The sequence below is a fragment of the Nomia melanderi genome, chromosome 1, assembly GCF_051020985.1.
Source record: "Nomia melanderi isolate GNS246 chromosome 1, iyNomMela1, whole genome shotgun sequence".
NCBI lineage: Eukaryota > Metazoa > Arthropoda > Insecta > Hymenoptera > Halictidae > Nomia > Nomia melanderi.
In genome coordinates, this window is record NC_134999.1 from 32171234 (window position 1) to 32190483 (window position 19250).

Sequence of the window (19250 nt, forward strand, 5' to 3'; positions counted from 1 at the left end):
CGATACAAATTTGTCTGCACGAAACCAATCGAAAAAACCCGGCCGATGCTTTACAACGTTCCACGATGGAACCAATGCATCCCGGTAAACGACAACACAGCGTCGATAATTTATTTTTCGGTAGGCGTACGTATCCGATCGCGTCCGATTGTAACGGTCTCCTATAAAAACCCCTCGGAAGCATCCCCTCGCCGCGCGCCACCCCCTCCCGCGTGCCGCGTCCGAACGAGAGGTGTCGTCGATTTCTGCGCAACTCCGAGAGCTTTACCCCTGTCCCTCGCCATCTGCTGGAAGCTGGACGAGTGAGGAGATGTATTGAACAGGCTGAATGCGCGTGCAGAGATGCGCGAGTATCCGCGAATTCCCGGCAGCACGGGGCCGCAGTCCGCACAATAAAGAAAAAAATCCCGCGTAGTTAGGGGAACAGAGAGGCGGCGAGCGGCAACGGAGAGAGAGAGGACACGCGCGGTCCTAATCCTCCTGGACGCCGAAGAGGCAGACTCGATTAATAGTCACGGTCGCGAGAGAAACGACGTCGTCCTCGGCGGAGCCTCGGGATGGGACTCGTACTTTGAGCCGTGCTTCCGGAACGCGGTGCGCGTCGACGGGCCGACGTCCCCCGGCCAGGAACGCCGTCAGAGAACTTTAAACCGTCCGTCGGTTCGTATGTCATGCGAACGCGTCCCTGACCAGTGAAAGGAAAAACAGTTCGTTCTTCGCCGTTCCATCCCCTAAGTGCGCGTCAAGAGACTTACCATGAGGCCGAGTGCGGTTCTTCTGTTGCTGTTCCTCTGCACCCTGTTTCTCGCGTCTGAATCGAAGTTACGCCAACAAGCCGCGGCGGTCGACGACGACGACGACGACGACGACGACTGGGACGACGACGAGGACGACGACGACGATGATCAGACCTACCAGCCTAAACCCGAGGTGGACGACGATGGAAGGATTTACAAGAATCCCAGGAACTCACCGTCAGCGATGTGCCCGAGGGACGAGCAGCAGGCTGGGCTGCTCGGCCAGAAGTGCTTGAGGAAATGCTCCACCGACGAGGATTGCAAGAGCAAGAAGAAGAAGTGCAGGTGCGACGGTGCTTGCGGCATGTCCTGCATCAAACCGGAGAGGGAATGCCCGCCGCTGACGGACATCCAGCACGGCGTGATGACCGTCACCGGGAGATTCTTCGGTGATCGAGCTCATTATATCTGCGATTCTGATTATTTCACCGTTGGCCTGACCGAGAGGACCTGCCGAGCCGATGGACACTGGAGTGGCACCACGCCGTCGTGCAAGAAGGACCCGACTTCGTTCTGCTCGCAGCCGCCGAAAGTGAAAAACGCGCGGCACAACGGGCTCGTCGAACAGACGACCTTCGACCTGGACAGCGTCATTCAGTACTTCTGCGACCACGGATACGTGACCAACGGGGTTAGGAAGGCCAAGTGCCTGTTGATGGAAGGTGTCGCGAGCTGGTTCGGCCCTGATATCACCTGCGAGCCGAAGAAGTGCGAACCACCGGCGGACATCCCGAACGGCTGGCACGGCGGTATGTATGGCTTTTTGGGGAATGTTCTTGCTGTTACCTCGTTTCGAGAGTTTCGATGTTTCACGTTCCGTTTGGTCTGGGATTGCTTTTGATAATAGATTTGCAGAGGTTTGAGCAGATTTACACTTTCTGTAGAGTTGTAGAGTTTGAAGGACCTCCTTGTCGCCGATGCATTTGGCAAATGAAAAATGAAATGAGAATATACGGCTGTCGTTAAATTTTGCAATTGCGTAATTTTGTGGAGATCTTTTCGTACGTCACAAGTGCGTAACGTTTTATGATTTATATTCAATTGCTGATGATATTTGATGAATATTAATGGAAATTCTATGCATCGAGCAAGTGTAAATTGTTGGTATACAAAACTTAACGCATATGACGTTAAAATGTATAATATAAAGGGATTGATAAACTGCTTGTTTATTTTATCCGGGGTATGGAAAACAACCCCGTGGTGTAGAGTAGGGGCGTAAAGTTGTTCTGATGAGTCTAAATGATAATATTTGCTTGCCGTTTCTGCATGAAGTAATGTAAGGTTGATAGGATGATATTCGTGGAAGTGTTTCATTGTTATGCAATTTTTGAATCGCATTAACTTATGTTTGATCTGGAAAATAATCAACATTCGACTTCTCTGATAGCTTGTTGATACATCTTCTATACGTTTATCGCGTTTCTCTTATTAATACAGCAGTGGAAAAATCACAATATTTTGTGACAACTTGATATAAGTTTAACCATGTTTAAAAATTTGATGATCAGTCTTCTTCGATCTATGATTAGTATTTGTCGTGAAAATATGCGAAAGTAATTTTCAATACTTGAAATACCTTTTAAATTTACTATGTGACAGTAATTTTAAACGATAGTTATGTTGCGTGAAATAACCTTATAAATATTAATATAATTAGTATAATACAGTATTACAGTTAATCATAGTAAATACTTTAACGTTATTTGTTGCTTTGATAGACGCGAAATTGTTACTAGATAACTTACTACGTTCCCAATGAATTTGTGACTTCATTGAGAAATGATATACAGCAAAGTAATTCCTTTTCAAGGCGAGTGTTACACATACGACTGTCGTGTATCATATTACTGCGCTGACGGCTATGAATTAGTTGGCAAGGCCGAAAAGATCTGCTTGGCAGATGGCACATGGGCTCCAAAGGAATCGCCACAATGCGTGCAAGTAAGCATCTTATGAATGGTCCTGTTACACAATAATCACACGAATCAACCTCATTTTATTGAACTCCAACAACCACATCATTTTAATTACATAATTTTCATATTTCATGTTCCTTCGTCCTGTATTGTAAAACATTATCCAATGCCACTTCAAAGTTTTATGTTTCATTCGTATATCTAAGGATAACATATTAATATTATATATTCGAACAATTATAAATTTGAAAGAATATCATCATACTCCTGATCATAATAATTCTTAAAATTACTAATGCACAATTAATGTATAGAATAATTTACATTGTAGAATTAAAGGTTTACCTTCTCTACATTTTGCCTTATAAAATTAATGAAAATGTTCAATTTTGTCCGCATTACGTCCCATACATAAAATTGATTAAAACCTACCCTAACATCTCCCAACCCTGTGTCACTCCCAATCCACGCGTTCCAACATGGAAACATTTTCCTCTTCAGGTTACCACGGTGCAATGCCCTATACCAGAAAACCCTGTAAAGGGGAAGGCGGTGTACACCTCGTACGCATACAATTCCATCGTGCATTACGAATGCGACTATGGGTACACAGTGGTAGGCGCGGGAACGAGACGCTGCGGCGCTGACAGAAAATGGACTGGAAAGATGCCCACTTGCCAGGAAATTAATTGCGGTTCACCTGGCGTTCTCTATAACGGTTGGATTGAGAATATCGAGGCTGGTGAGTTGAAAGATTAAAAAAAATTCTCCGCTATATTATAAATAAGCTCTTCCTTGTAAAAATAAATTGCTATATAAATCCTTTTCTTCTGATGCATAGGATAATTTATCCTCCTTACGGGTTTGTTGTTATCAAGAACCTTAGTAACCTTCTCATAACACTGTGATTACTTAATAACTTCTTACACATTATTTTATATTTAAAACAAAAACGACAGTTGCCTCGAAACTCTTACAATTATGCATACCTTGATCAAGAATACCGTTAAACGATAGACCCCTGAATGCATTAATTTCATAATAAGACTTTAATAAAAGTAAGTCAAGATTCCTTCAGGAAGTAAATGGTCCTTATGTATTCACCATGTCTAACATATGCTAGAATAATTCATCCATCGATTTTCACCTGACTTCTACAAGGAGTAGTAGTTTCAATGAAGCTGCGGTCCCAGTGGAACAACCTGACGCTCTCAAAAGAAAATCGCGTTCAATGAATCAGCCTACTAATTTCTCGAATTCTTTCCGCGGAAGGTACGGGCCTAGGCGCGAGCATAATATTCCGGTGCAACGATCACATGAAGCTCGAGGGAAATACTTCGTCCGTCTGTCAGGCCGAAGGGAAATGGCGTTACCCGTTGCCGCAGTGTTTGGCCCCGTGCGTGGTCCCCCAGATCGAAAACGGCAACGTTACCGTGGCTAGCCACGAGAACGATCACATCAACAACGTCACCGTTGTGGAGCACGGCGAGAGGCTTCTAGTCTCCTGCGTGCAGAACTACGAGTTCGCGGCTAACAGCACTCCAGTGGTATGCAACAATGGCACCTGGTCCATAGTGCCCAGCTGTTCGCCAGCTAGGTGCAAGCAGATGCCGAAACCGCCGAAAAATGGCATGGTGATCGCGCCGAAGACGGACCACGGGATGAGGGCTGTCTTCAAGTGCAAGGACGGATTCGAGCTGATTGGAGGTGGACCAATGAACGACTCTATATCTGTTCAGTGCCAGTATGGCAACTGGACTGGGGACATTCCTCAGTGCAGCCAAGTCTTCTGTCCCTTCCCCGGGTTCCTTGAGAACGGGAAAGTCTTTTTAGTGGGCAACATGGGGGTCTACGATTATAGACCATACGTTAAGAAGGTTGTGAACAACAAGCAGATCATGTACGACTGCGATAAGGGATTCGTGCTGGACGAGGGACCTACCGGAGCAACTTGCATCGGTGGCAAGTGGAGTCCTAAGGACTTACCGAAATGCATCCCTGGTCAGCATCCCAGACTGCGGTGGAGCAGACGCAAGAGGTCCATTAGCGACGAGGATCTTACTATGAGCTACAGGTATGGTTTGTTTGCGAATGAGAATTTTGCTTTATTGGTGCATTATAAATGTTTCCTTATGATTCATTAGGTAGTTTGTTTCTACATTGTTTGATGATTGTGTTTTGGATTAGAGAATTTGAAGCTACATAATGAGTAGACTAGGAGTTTCATACAGATTTACCTTGTTGGGGTAGTGTTTTGATGAAATTTGGTATCTTTCTTATATCTTATGAAGAGGCGTATAAAACTGAACATTAAAATGTGCGTTTTTTCATAAATATTGTATAAACCGAGGTTCTAAAATATTGGGACACAGTTTTCTATCAATTCTTGCGACTTTGTCGGTCGATAGATATGGAAATAAATTAGAAATTAATAACGAAGGTAATTCCAGCAAGTTTACTCTATAGTATTGAAATATCCGATCTTCTTTGCCAGAAAATTCATCGAGTTCTTCCGGAAGATCGGCAAGAAGCTCCTGCGCCTAGAACTGAACAAGAGCAAGGATCACGGGAAGCACAAAGTGATAAAGTCCACCAATATCACCCACCACGAGAACTCCACGGACAGTTTGTCCTGGAAGAAGCACTTAAGCCACGGGAACCGGTCGAAACTTCGCGAGGAGAAAATGATCGACTTCCTGGAGATCGCCTACAGGAAGCTACAGCGCATCGACGCGAGACAGTCGAACAACTCGGCCAACGGAAGCATGCACGATCTGCTGAACGCGATGAGCAAAAACTTCTTCCACGTGGACCTATCCGAGTCGCGCCGCAACAACAGTCGGAACCGTTCGGACTTCGAGATACGGAACCAACACGAGTTCATCAAACTGAAACGAAAGTTCGAGAAGATCATGAGGTTCTACAACAAGTCGGTGCGCTGGAACGAGAAGCAGGGTCGCAAGGATTCGAAGAAGAAAGGTCAGTCGCACGACAAAGGCAAAAAGTCCAAAGACAAGAAGAAGCACAGGAAGAACTACTACAAAGGATTCTATGAATTCGTGAACAGCTACGTAACAGAGAAGCTATCGATGTTAGAGGCTCAGAACGCCACAGAGGAGCTGATCAAAAAGATGAACATCGATAAATTCACGGTGAGGAACGGCAGCACGTTCACGGTGGGCGAGATGTACGCGTTCTTCAAACATATCATAGAGGCTAAACTGAACAGCAGCGAGGAGTCACCGGAGCCATCGACGACATCATCGTCTACGAGTACCAGCACGACCACGGTATCGACCACGTCAACGACCAGCACAACAAGCACCACGTTGGCAACACCCAGGGAGATCGAAAGCCACGAGAATCGGTCCTCGGTAGCTCCTAGCAAAGAGTCTTCAGTGCTGGATAACGAAATCCCCGCGAAAGAGGACGTGCCGAAGCACAGGAGCAAACGGATACGAAACACTTCGGAAGACGCTGGTCCAGTTCGTCAGAAGAGGAGGCTGCTAGCATTGAACGATTCCTTGATGAGGAAAGGTGGATCGAGGAGAGTGAGAAGGGCCGCGAGACGATCGAGGGAGGCCTACAACGACGACAGAGCCAGGCAGTTCACGTTCAACGAGCTCGAGGCTCAGCAGCAGAGCCGCTCGAAACGATTTCTGCCACCGTCGGAGCTGGATAATCAAATATTTCTAAAGAATTTGTATCTGAACGCGTACGAGGACGAGTACCGGGCGAACGTGAAGCGGTCGATCGGCCAAGGGAACCGCACCAACGAGCAACAACGTCAGCCGGCCGTGTACAGGAGGCGCAAGGGCAACCTGGACGCGTACGAGATCAAGTGAGCCGCTCGGGATCCCATTGTGTTGTGATATTAACGGAATTTATTAAGTCATTTACCGATATCAATCGATTTTAGGCGAGTATACACCATATTACGGATAGTTGTAATCGTTGTCCCAGAAAGTCGATGCGCATTGTAACCGCGTGTGTCGAGCTTTTTTCAATGAGTCAAGTCTTTTTCCATGCAAGTCTCGGTGTGTGTCCCTCGGTAACAACGGGCGTCGTCAAGATAGTTTCGACGGTATTTTCGAACGCGATGTGAGCCGGTAGATTTGTCGTCGTTGCGTTGTCGCGTATTCGGTGGATCGGTGTTTCGCGTGTCGCGGTGGTTCCCGTGGACAGGCCGTGAGACCTTTGCAGTTCGAATCGAAAAGGTGACGGTAGCGGGATGATTGTCGACGGGTTGTTGCCTTGATGCTGTTCGTTCGTTGTGCGACAGGGTATTCTGTTAGTGGAGTTTTGGTCGTTATTGTTCGGTTGCTCTGCATGCGCTTGCGGTTTCTCGGGAGGCTCTGCGCGCTGTTGAAAATTGTTCAGATAACGGGATCGTGCCCTTGCACGTCGATTTTGATAACATTTCCGTGAACAATGGTTTTTGGGGAAATATTTGATAACTACGAAAGAAAGGGGAAGTATTTGCTTAATGTCTTGGAGATTTTAGTTTCTCCAGTAATTTTTCTTACTGAATTTTAAGTGGTTTTCATGTGAATTTTCAAGTTTAAGAAGAGAGAGAAGATTTTCAGTTAAATTATGAGAAAGTAGTTTCGTTTTACTCTTTAGTTCACGGGAGTTTCCAACCGTTAACTTTAAGGGCTTTCAACTTCCGCTCCTTTAACGTGAATGGAAAACGATAAAAAAAGAAGTACAAATACTTCGCCAAGAACTAGTTTTAATATAAATTTTATCAAAATCGATGTGTACTGGCTCGATTTAATCCTTTAAAAAATGAGGGAGATGTTTTGGCATGGTGGGATAAATTGGATGGTGTGAGATGCTTTCAGGTTCTAATTTGCCATATTTTTCTATATTACCGATGAGACAATCTTTTCAACATGGCGCTCAGTGAGGAGCACGTAACTGTACAGTTACATCTCAGAATTCAATCATCAATCAGGATTCAGCTGTTTCGCATGCGCCAAGCCAATTTAAGACTGATAAACTTCGCATCTTTCACGTGATTGGTAAATATTCGAAATTGATTTCCACTGTTTTGAATAGCATCGTTCTTTAAAGAAGTTTCACATCACGCAGAAAAATCGATTTCTTTCTAAACTACCTTAAAATTCAACACTTTCTTATGAAAAAGGACACTCTGAAAACGTCTTACAAAAATTCACACAGCGCATTCAATCGAATTTACGTTTACATATTGTTATTAAGAATCAATTGATCTATTCCGTCGCGAATCAATATGCTAACCAATATTTAACGACGGAAGAAGTGGCCAAATCTATATCCGAAATCACTATTCCTGTATAAAGTCTCACACTATAATAATCTTTATAAAGTGCACGTACTCAAAGATAAAATAATTTACGCCATATCTTCGTAAGTATATCGATAAGTACAAATCGTTTCATTCTCCTCTATACCGAGCGACTCTATCTCTCTATAACTAAATGTAAGGAGTACCATATTTTTGGCTCAGACACTTTCGGTCAGCAAAAAGGGGAGGATTCGAGCGGTAAGTTTAATATTAAAAGAAAAAAACGATATTAAAAGATATCAATGAAAATCAAAATACACGTACGATTCAACTGCAAAGGTTCGAGTTACACATTAGACCTAGCTGCTGCTACATCTAGAGATGCTTGCGGCGGAGATCATTGAAAGTAACAGTTTCTTTGTCAGTCACCTTTTCCACACAGTAGTCACGCTCACGTCGCGAAAGAGAGAACGAGAGAGAACGAGAGAGAGAGCGAGAGAGCGAGAGAGAGAGAGAGAGAGAGAAAGAGAGAAAAAAAGAAACGTACATTTTAAGCTGTTCGGGGTAAACTCGTAATTAAGTAGTCGGCTACGTTCAACGTTGTATTTTAAGTAACGTTTGTGTGGGAGTCGCACGGAACACGTTCGGGGAGAGAAAGAAGAACTCGTCGAATCGAACGATTTAAATCGTCTAAGCAACGATTTCTTTCGTTTTAGAAAACGGTCGAATTTAGTTTCACTTGAGGGCTGTGTTTGTTGAATGTTATACACCGGTTAATATATAAGTTTTTTGTAAAACTGTTGCATCGGAACCGAACGCATCGCGAAACTGTTGTACATATATACGTTCCGTTTTGACATCCCTTATTCCTCGGTTCGATTGCCAATTCGATCGAAACGAGCACGATCGTATCGATATATTCCCGTCCTTCTCTTCTCGTGAAATTAATTTTTACTTGCGCATATTCAAGGCTCGTAACTCGCGTTCGAGCCGTTTGTATCGATCGGTCGATCGACCTTCCACTGCATCTCACACATACAACACACACACAGACGCGCACACGTACACAACAGATTACACACGCAGACGTATCGATACACGGACAGTTCATACACGTGCATTTTTATGAACAGAAACACGGAACGCCATTGGACAAGTATCATTAGTGAATAATAAGTATTATGATACGAACAAAAAGAAAGTGTGTTGTACTTCAATTACCCGAACCAATCTTCCCCCTTGGCAGATTCGTCTCTCGTTGTATAACTCTATGTCGAGATATTAAATACACGACAGCGACGCACGTTTCGTTTGCGCGGGCTTCGTGTTTACTTACAAAGTGAATTCGCCATTCGTTTGAAGATTAAGTAACTTCTTATGTTACGATTAAATTGCGCAGAGGAAGTACAGATGTTTTGCACATGATATGGAGATTATGGTCGTGCGTACATGCTTCCGTATTATTCTTTTAACAGCAATTAGCGTACTATCGATTATTTGGTAACTCTTTTGTTTGGCGATAGTGTGTTACAGAAGAAATGAGTTAGTAGTTCTCTTTGATTTTTCTTATTACTTTATTACATTCTTTAAAGATACGATACAAATTGATTTTATAATTTTATAATTCGTTCAATTATAATTTATGATATATTAGAATAATAACCATTTTATTCGATTAATAATCTTGTCGTGTCTACTGAAAAAGATACGAACCAACAACCGCTGCACCAGAAGAGCAAGTTATCGCAAATGCAGAATAAAAGCTCACCGTACTAACTAAATCCCATCTTACTAATTAGAACGTTAAATATCTCCGAAACCAACCATACAGATATAATACCCAAGCGACAAAAAGGACGTCCCCGCAGCAAAAAGGGCCGGGAAAAAAGAAAATCAATTAAACCCTGTTCATCGATCTAACAAAGTCAATTCCGATAAAGCGAACGCGTGCTCGCGCGGACATAAACGACACGAAGGTCCGTTCGAAGTGGCGATCGCGATCGAGAGGGCTGTCCAATTAAAACCTCGAAATCGGCCGGGCATTAAACGGAAGCCATAAAAACCCCGAAAGTACGGAATTCCTTTTACCAGCAATTTCGTTTCACCTCTTCACCGTCCTCCTTCCCCGTATCATCCGTCGGCTTGTATAATTTCCCAAATAATTTCGACCGGCGAACCGCAAGGATTCAGGTAGCACGAAATACTTCGGAAGGTGCGTGGCTCGTAAACGGCGCCGTGCGCGCGACGTGGCGTGGCGTGGCGTGGCCGTGCCAACGATATCTCGTGGATCGATGCGGCCGCGAGAACGTCAATTATGCTGTAACATCCGAGGTAATTAAGTCTGGAAATAAGCGGAGCCTGAAAAAGGGGATCACAAGGGGGCGAAAAAACGTAATTCGCGGCGCACACTTGTGGCTCACGTGAATCCTGGCCGCGGCGCGGCGCGGCGCGGCACGGCGCGCCGCTGTTTTCGGGGCCTGTACCACCTGTCAATATCAACGGTGTCATTAATTACGGACCAATTATAATTGGTGAGCGACGACGGGGAACCGTGTCCGATGTTATCTGTCCGAACACGGCTCGTTAACACAACACCGCCACCGGTTCGGGGAATCGTGTTAAATCGATTAATCCGTGGGCCCTGGCAACACGCGCATTCGTTATGATAAGGCGTTGCGTCCGGCACAGATGTGCGGGCTCGATAATATTGCCAATAAAAGTCCGACCGACAGATCGCCGGATTGAGCGCGGACAGAGGAGAGCCGGCGATCGGTAACGCGATTGGCCGTCGTTTCGAGTCGGGGCAATATGCGAGATCGTTTTCCTGTTTCTTATTCTTTCTTTTTCCTTTCGGCTTCTCTCGAGTACAGAATCATCGACGATCGGGATGGGGATTATTGAGAGGCCGGGATCGATGTCTGACGCGTTACCGGAGGACCTTACGGGGTTGCCCCCAAGCCCGGATGCCATTTAATGCGCGCAGGGAATGCGTGTGATGAGTGGAAAGCGAGGAATTTTGTTTTTCGTTATTGCGTTTTTTGCTCGCCGGGAATGTGGGAATGCGATCGCGTCGAAACGAACGGAATTTATTTGTTTCGTTTCGGAAAGCTGAATCGAACCCGAATGAGATATATGGGATTGTGTTTTCTATTCGAGAGATCGAATTGGATTTATTTATTTCGGAATTTACATGGAATTTTCTTGTTAAATTCGATGGTTATTTCTATATTGATCGAGGCGGAATTAATAGTCTCTGTTTCTACAAATGAACCGTTGATAATTCTGATTTATACAAACAATCGTTTCCCAATTATTAATCGATTACTATAAATTCTCGTGCACCCTATTATTACCGCGCACGCAAATGGTTTCAATAGCCAGCAAATAATATTAAAAACACTCTAAAGTGCGTACAACCATTAATAATTCTCCCCTCGAAGATTTTTATAATCTAGACACCCGTAAAATCTGTCTACACGCTGAAACAATGCAAAAAGAAGCTGGAAAAGATTCCAACGTGAAGTCCTGTGTCGTCGTGTCTTGATAGCGCTCGCTGTCGGAGACGCGTAGCGGGCTGAAAACCCGCTTAAAATCGATAGACGCGAGGCAACGTGCTCGGCGTTCTTGAACGGCGAAGAGTGCCATTAGTACGCGTGCGCTTAACGAGACACGAGACGGGAAAGAAGGGAGGGAAAAAAAAGAAGGAGAATGGACAAGGGCACGCACCACTAATTCACTTAGCCCGCCGCGTTTCTCGCGGCAGTCATTATTCCAGTTCATACGGCGATGATTATGCGGTCAGTTGATACGGCGTTAAACGCGCTAACCGAGAAAGCACGGCGATAAATGGCCTCCGGCTGCTTCGGCTTTGTCGTCCATTAGAGCCCCGCGCCGCGTTTCCTATGTAAACAGACCACGGCTACTTCGAAAGTGATGCTAACGATCGGCAAACGATACTCAGACGGAACAGGAAGTATCCCCGTGTTTGACCATTTTCACCGCGCCATCGTCGGGCCCTGCGATTAGACGAATGGTCCAGGAACGTCACGGATGAAGGAAGTCTTTCGATCAACAGGTCTTCGGCAATTAATTCTTTCATCTTCATCAATTCGAATATATTAGCATCTCTAGCGGATTCGAGAACATGAACTAACAAACTAAGGTTCATCATAGTAATTACTCCTTTAACTCGTTTCGTCGCTGATTCCAAAGAATGATCGGTTTACTCAATTCAGAAGTATCGAAGAATGAACATCGTCGATAACCGATCGCGAATTACTACGAAAATCTCCTAATTTCACAGTTCAAGGAGCACCGACGATTCTTCCGTTAGAATGAAATGGAAGTTACGGCGTCACTTCGCTAATTTCACAGTCCAAGGAACTGTGATTCTTCTTTTGTAACAATTACACGGTACTTCCCTCGGAGCGTGTACTTATCTACGAAATTTCATCTCTCTTGGACGCCTGCTTTCACACATCGATATTCAAGAAACCTTCGACATTCACAGTTGCAATAACCAACGAAGCTATCGTAGAACGACCATGGTCCGCCGAAGCGAAGTATATATTCTAGCCCGAATCCTCTAGTCTCTTTAGACGTCGCAGAAATATCCAGAAAATTCGGTATTACAGGATTCAAGTAGGTTCAGCGGAGACCGTGTCTATCACCTGGCCAGGATCCACTCGAGACACGGCGAGCGGGTCGATCTTGCGGAAAGACTCGGCGGACGAATCGTCAAGGGTCCTAGCGGTGACAATGTGAGAGCGTGGTTCGCGTAGCGGAGGTGGGCCCGAGTGGCCGGTGATAATCTCGTACAAAGAGGAGTTAAGCGGCGCGGGCTTCCTGCCAATTCACCGAGCCAAGTGTCGCCTTAGCGCAGTCAATGCCGCCACGAAATTGCTCGGTGGCTTCGCTCAATGAAACCTACCGGTATTCCGGCCGAGGATTTGCCTAGATAACCGGCACCAGCCGCCGGATAGGCGTGCCAAGTTAGACGGACCATTGTACTTGCCACGAGTTTGTGAATGGACCGTGCTTCCCCGGCGATCGGGGCTACCGGCTACACCTCCAATGGATCGGAAACGCGGCGAAAGGGTTTAGAGGTTAGGCACCGAGTCGCGCCCCACCGGACAATCGTCTGTCCGGCCGGATTGTTCCGAGAACTTTCCTGGAACTCGCCGCCTAACACTCGTGTGGACGAGCAGACGCCGTCGAACGTGACTTCGCCAATGGAGAAACTGTCTGAATGATCCTCCTGTGAATGAAGTTTCGGAGGAAGCGGTGTAGACTTTAGATTCGGGGAGCTCTTAAGCGACACTTCGCTGGAGGTCCTTAATTTGTAGACGACGAATTTTTCGAACGTCCGAATGATGGATGGAATGGGTTTCCGTGATAATTGAGACGAATCTCTCTATTATGTGAAATTGTTTTGAACGATGGGAAGGCGCGGGAAGTTGGCTGGTTAGGGAGGATCTGGAATGATGGTCCGAGGAGACGGTTATTGAATAAATTAGAGGAAATGTTTCCGTTTTTTATGTAGCACGTATGGAAATTGAAATTATACAATGAACTTCGATAATGAAGTTCCATGTTTATGTAATCGTTCAAATATTACGGTCAAATATTATGGTGAAACCGTGTGGTTCTGTTTCATTTTATTACGAATTTCCATATTCCGTTATTTGTATAAAGTTGTAAATGTTTCCGCTCCGTGTGATACATAAACTGGTAGCTGACTTAATTAAGCGGCGGAATTTATGCCTGATCCAGGAGTCGATTTGCAATTCAGAACGAGTTTATGAAAGAAAGAATTCACACGTTCAAATCGTTACTGTTATTAAAAAAAATGTTCGCTCCGTTAAAAACGAATTATTGAGAGTGTCGGACAGAAATAGTTTACAACTTTTTGTTCGGGCAACTTTCCAATCGCCGCCAACAGATGTTCCTGGAACGCGCCCACGCCTCGCTGTTAGGAGAGCCGCTGTCGTCTTCTCGCTGCCTCGAGACTGCGGGTAAATATGATTCGAGCAGACAACACCTTTAAAAATCGCAATTTTACGTCGTTTTTAATGGTGTTCGAGCATATACTTTATTACGAGCATAACATCGTCATCTTTATCGATCCGCAGCGTGTACTGGGACACTGGTCCGCCATATTCTCGCCTCATTACCAGCCGAAAAGTGACAATATTTCCATGTGACTCGGGTAATTACCCGTTCCATTAAGCTCTTTTCGGTCTATGCTACACCACTTTTGCTTACAGTTGATTAAGCGGATGCTAATTGTGGAAAAAGCCTGATCAGCAGGTGGTCATTATGCAGGAAATTCACCGACGGGTTTCTCAGACTTCCCGAATCAGGAACGGGTACAGTTTTTATTCGAATAATATAACGAGGAATAAAACCAGCGACAAACAAGATTTTTACATACGTAAACATCCCCGGATTGCCCATAAACGCGAGAAAACTCTCGAACTACTGCCTATTTCAGGAATGAAAAGAAATGTTTTACATCTTAATGGGCCACATTAGTGCCCGCATTTAATAAAGACTCCTCTTTCCCGCGATCTTTATGTCTCTCACGTGCTCTTATAATGCTTCTCGTGTAACACAGACGGATCAATTAAAGTAATGAACACCAGTCGAATGAAACGAGTTGCTACAAGTTCAAGAATATAAAATCCAGTTCTCAAACTTCAAAAATAAATCAAGAAAACTGATGCATTAAACACCATCCAACTGAAACAACTTGTTAGCAGATCAAGAATGAAAAACTCAGCTCCTAAACTTCACAAATTAATCATTCAAGGTGATGCATTAACGCGTTGACTGTCACGAGAATTTCTAGCGTTTTGTATAGTAATACTTATTCTTTAATAACGAAGGCGAATGATATTGAAAATAATTATTAATGGTCTAGTATTACAGTAGACGTATTACGCTATGATATAGCTACTTGTGTTATTAAATATTTTTATTTAGAATCAATTGTTTTATTGTAATTTGGAAGCTCCGGTCATCGATGGCAGTCAACGTATTAAACACCAAACTGAAATAAGTTGACGCAAGCTCAAGAATGGAAAGCCGAGAACACTTTATGGTACAAAGGGTAGAACGCAGAAGACCACCTAGAGTGTCTCAGAGCGAAAATCCTTTCCCTTTTCGCGGCGAGGACGATAGGAGGTCGGCAGATGTCGCCGATACACCTAGCCAGTGCTCCCGGCGCGAACGGTGTCATAATCTCGGGCTTTGCTTGCGAGCAGCTGGCTAATTTGCTAGCGAGCGGACGCGTGCACGGCACCGGGAACGATAAAAGTAGAAAGCGAGAAGGCGTTAAAGGGGAAGAGGTACTTTAATGGCCTCGCGTAACGCGGATCACAAGCCCTGGCCTCTTTATGGGATAAATCGTTTTATTGTGCTGACCGGGAACATTGAACGCCGCTGCTCGAAAAGTTGCCGGTGCTAGGTGCGAAAAGGGAAGCTGTCGTATCCGACGTTAAACGCCTTTCCGGCTGGATCGGCGCGGTGAATGATACCTTCGAGAGCGTTTCACCGGGGAGCGAAGGATTTTTGGAGATCCGCAGGCTGTCGAAGGTGTGATCGGTTATTGGAGAACTTTTGTCGAGCTCCTCGACGTTCGAACATTATGCTTTAATGCTTCTGGGAAAGCTATTCCTCTCAATTATGCTGAAAATCTGTAAAATTGAAGGTTTCGGACATTCAAAATGGAAAATTACAATGTGAAACTGCAATGTGTGACATAGTTATGAACAATATTTTTCTTGTGACGTATAAGGATTTTTATGGAAAATCATACTTCTGATAGGAAGTCAGAAAAATTTTGACAGTGTCTAGTTTAAAGTAACGAGTATATTTCTCCTGAAAAATTCACTGGATTAAACACGATTAATGAAAAAATTCATAAAATTCCTTAAAAATTCGTATATTTTAATTTTTTAACTTTCTGTATTCTTAATTTCTCACGAAATTCCTAAAAAACTTCTATATTTCAATGTTATAATTTAATTTCCTATATTCTGAATTTTCTATGAAACACCTTACAAATTTCTATGCTTCAGTTTGCTCTGAAAATTGGATTACATGTTGCGGAAGCGTGCAACTCGACGTCCGTCGACGTAAAATACACAGCGAGATTCAGCGACGATGTTGCATTCAGCAGACAAGCTAATATCTTTCCAACCTTGCCCGAGTTTATTAACGGCGACAGTGCGTGTAAGCTCGAAGCACGGTTCCACCCCTGCGATGCCGGAAGAGGCGAAACGAGGGGAGAGCGAGCATTCCCGGACGGTTTCGTTTCAGCCCTCGACGCAAATTTATCGAAGCATCGCCAAATATGGGTTTCGCACCTTGCTGGCTGGGCTTGGCTTGCCTTGCGCGGAGTTAGGCCGCTTTCACACGTATCGCGATACTGGCCTGACGAGTATCGGATATCCATGTAAAACAATGGGAGCGTTCAGACGATTTTCGGGCGATACAGCAGTGAATCTCAAACGGAGATTCGTTTACGCGATGAAATTCCATGACACAGCTGGTTGATTCCTCAAAACTGAATAAATCTCAATTTAACGCGTTGTCTGCCACGAGAATTTCTAGCGTTTTGAATACTAATACTTAGTCTTTAATAACAAAGAGAGATAATATTGAAAATTACTACTAGTTACTAAATATTGTTATTTAAATTCAAGTATTTTATTGTAATTGTTCTTTAGCAATTTGGATGGTCATCGATGACCACCGTGGTAGTCAACGTGTTAAACCTATACAACATAGCAAAGCAGTGAAATATTTATTCCGAATTCGTGAAATTTACACATAATACTCTTCAAACATTTGTTTAACAGAATACCACTTCATCTGCATATAACGAAACATGACACAACAATACATATCTTCTCAAAATTCAAAGCGAAGTGCAACTAAGAATTAGCATAATATTCCATATCCATGATTTCGTTTACAAAATTCATATTAATTGCCCCTTTATAATAATATAGACAAGCAAACTCTAATATTACCCATTACGAATGTTCTCTCAGAGAGTTAGCTGGAGAGAAGAACTCGATTCTTTTTAGCTTCGAGCGATTTTAACTGATAGTCAGTCAATTTTTCATCTCCATATATCATCGTCGTATGAAAGGGGCCTTACGCATTGGCCCGGTCTACAAATGGAGGATTCCGCGCAGTCTCGGCCGTCCGTTTAAGGCGTTCTGCTACGGAACGATTACACGCCGGTTAATTTCAATAACAAGGAGAGTCACACCATACGTGGTGTAAGTGAATCTCCACGGCGGGGCCGGCCCCTCGACAGAAACAAACCATGATTTCGCGGCGGCTTCCACGTTTGGCGCGGTACCCGGCCGCCGTTAATGGACTCGAATTATCGGCGCCATAATCTCGGTTATGGCATTAATAATTGAGCGATTTCACTCGTTACCCTTTTGTTCTGCGAGCCAGACACGTGATCGATACAGGTACGATGACTCGGGCTATTTTCGAGTCGGGGTAATGGTTCAAGGATGAGCTGTTTGTTCACACGTTGGCTGCTGTTATCTGCTCCTGCAACGGTTTTTGCTAAACTGTTAATAATGCAGTAGATATATTTAGTTTAGTGAAAATTCTGTGAAAATTCTTTGAGATATTAGTAAGGAATACAATACATTTTTAAATGAATTGAAATTCGTTTAGTAACGCGTTCCGAGCTGTGTCCTAAGAACGGGACAAGGTTAAAGTTCATTTCGCCAAGTGATGTTTACGTCAGTACTGGTTTGTTATTTCTACTTTGCTTCACTCTTAAATATTTCGAATATAAAGAAAGTTATTGTTTTCTTATATGGTGTATGTTATATATGTAATAATATTCTGCTAATGAATAAATGTACGACTCGAAAGAAGAGTTATAAGTACATAATTTTGACATGTTTACCAAACATGGTACCGTGTCCCAAAAACGGCACGGAACGAGTTAAGTACAATAATATTTTGATATATAACGTCACTGCTTGCTACTACATTTCAATATAAACACTACTCATTGACACATTAATAAAATGTCATTTCATCCATTCGTACTTCATCATTCATACGTGTTCAAGCAAACAATTAACTTTATTCCTCACTAATACTCACGTGCCGAACTCCACTGCAAACGAAACGTCACTTCAATCATTAAGCCCCCGTTGCACAATAAAATATGATAAAAACACACACCTATCGAACCCACGACGCCAGCCTCTTAAGCGCAGACCAACAATCCCCGGTGAAACCGAGCTCGGACGAAGGCACCGAGTCATCGAATTAATCCCAAAATAATTGACACCCGTTCTCGCCGGCAAAGACCGGCCGCTACCAATTTACCGTCACCCCACCCATCTTTGCATAATCAATGAAGTTGTAGCGCGGAATTCCCCGTTAGCCGAGTAATGACTTCTGTGGCGTAAAGTGCATAAAGGGAAGCCGGCCGGTCCGGCGGATCGGTGCCGAAATGATGGCCGCGATCGCGGACTCGGAGTTAATGAAAGCCCCGATCGAGACGATCGGGCCCAGCTGTAATTGACGTCTTTACTCGCGCGGGTAAACGATTCGATAATTGTCGTCCGGCTTTAATTCTCCGTGAAACGAGCCGAATCATCGGCGATTTAATTGCGGCCCGAATTGGTTGTCCCCGACGTCGGCTGCCGGTCGGACTCCGGCTTACGAAACATGCATTACGATCGCTGTGGGCGGGTAAGTGAAATTCAGAGACGGAATGAAACGGAACGAGGCCCGGCGCTGTCATTAACTTATCCGTCCGCCGAAACGGGAGCGATCTCGTTTTATTTCACTGTTTCCTTTCATTAATTCATCTCGTACGGCCGGCCGCTCCTCGCCTCGATTACTTAACTGCCGATGTTCATGCAGATTCACGCGTGTCGCGGGTTGTTTTCGAGAAAACGGAAGTGATCACGGCGTCCCCCTTCCCGCGGGGGGTTTTGCGAAGCCGCCAGTAGCGGGGGAAATTTTATTGCACGGCTTTGATATTTGTGGTTTAACGTCCTCCGGTGAATTTAATGATTGATGCGCGGTCGAAGGAGGTTCATTCGGTGATGTAATTGTGCATATGAGAAATGAAATTGGATTTTTGGGATGGGCCGGAGGTAAATTCAGGTGTTACTCAATCTCGTGCGTCGGGTATCGGTTACTTCTGTGTGTTTGTTTTTAATTAGGAAACGATGAGTTATGTATGGTAGAGGATATTGTTCGTTT

At 44.3% G+C, this 19250-nt stretch overlaps 1 protein-coding gene across 1 annotated transcript; it reads left to right on the forward strand.

Annotated features, from left to right (window-relative positions):
• Positions 1–346: 346 nt before the first annotated feature.
• Hasp (Hig-anchoring scaffold protein) lies at positions 347–9238 on the forward strand. Its single transcript, XM_031980158.2, has 5 exons — positions 347–1546; positions 2611–2741; positions 3218–3458; positions 3989–4790; positions 5211–9238. The coding sequence occupies exons 1-5, from the start codon at positions 757–759 to the stop codon at positions 6559–6561; spliced, it is 3315 nt and encodes a 1104-aa protein (XP_031836018.2). The 5' UTR covers positions 347–756; the 3' UTR covers positions 6562–9238.
• Positions 9239–19250: the final 10012 nt, after the last annotated feature.

What these genes read in the sequence shown, in the direction of transcription:
- Hasp (XM_031980158.2), top strand. Translation starts at nt 757, where the DNA reads ATGAGGCCGAGTGCGGTTCTTCTGTTGCTGTTCCTCTGCACCCTGTTT. An exon ending in CCCGAACGGCTGGCACGGCG is followed by an intron (nt 1,547 to 2,610) that starts GTATGTATGGCT and finishes TTCCTTTTCAAG; the next exon opens with GCGAGTGTTACACATACGAC. An exon ending in GATCTTACTATGAGCTACAG is followed by an intron (nt 4,791 to 5,210) that starts GTATGGTTTGTT and finishes CTTCTTTGCCAG; the next exon opens with AAAATTCATCGAGTTCTTCC.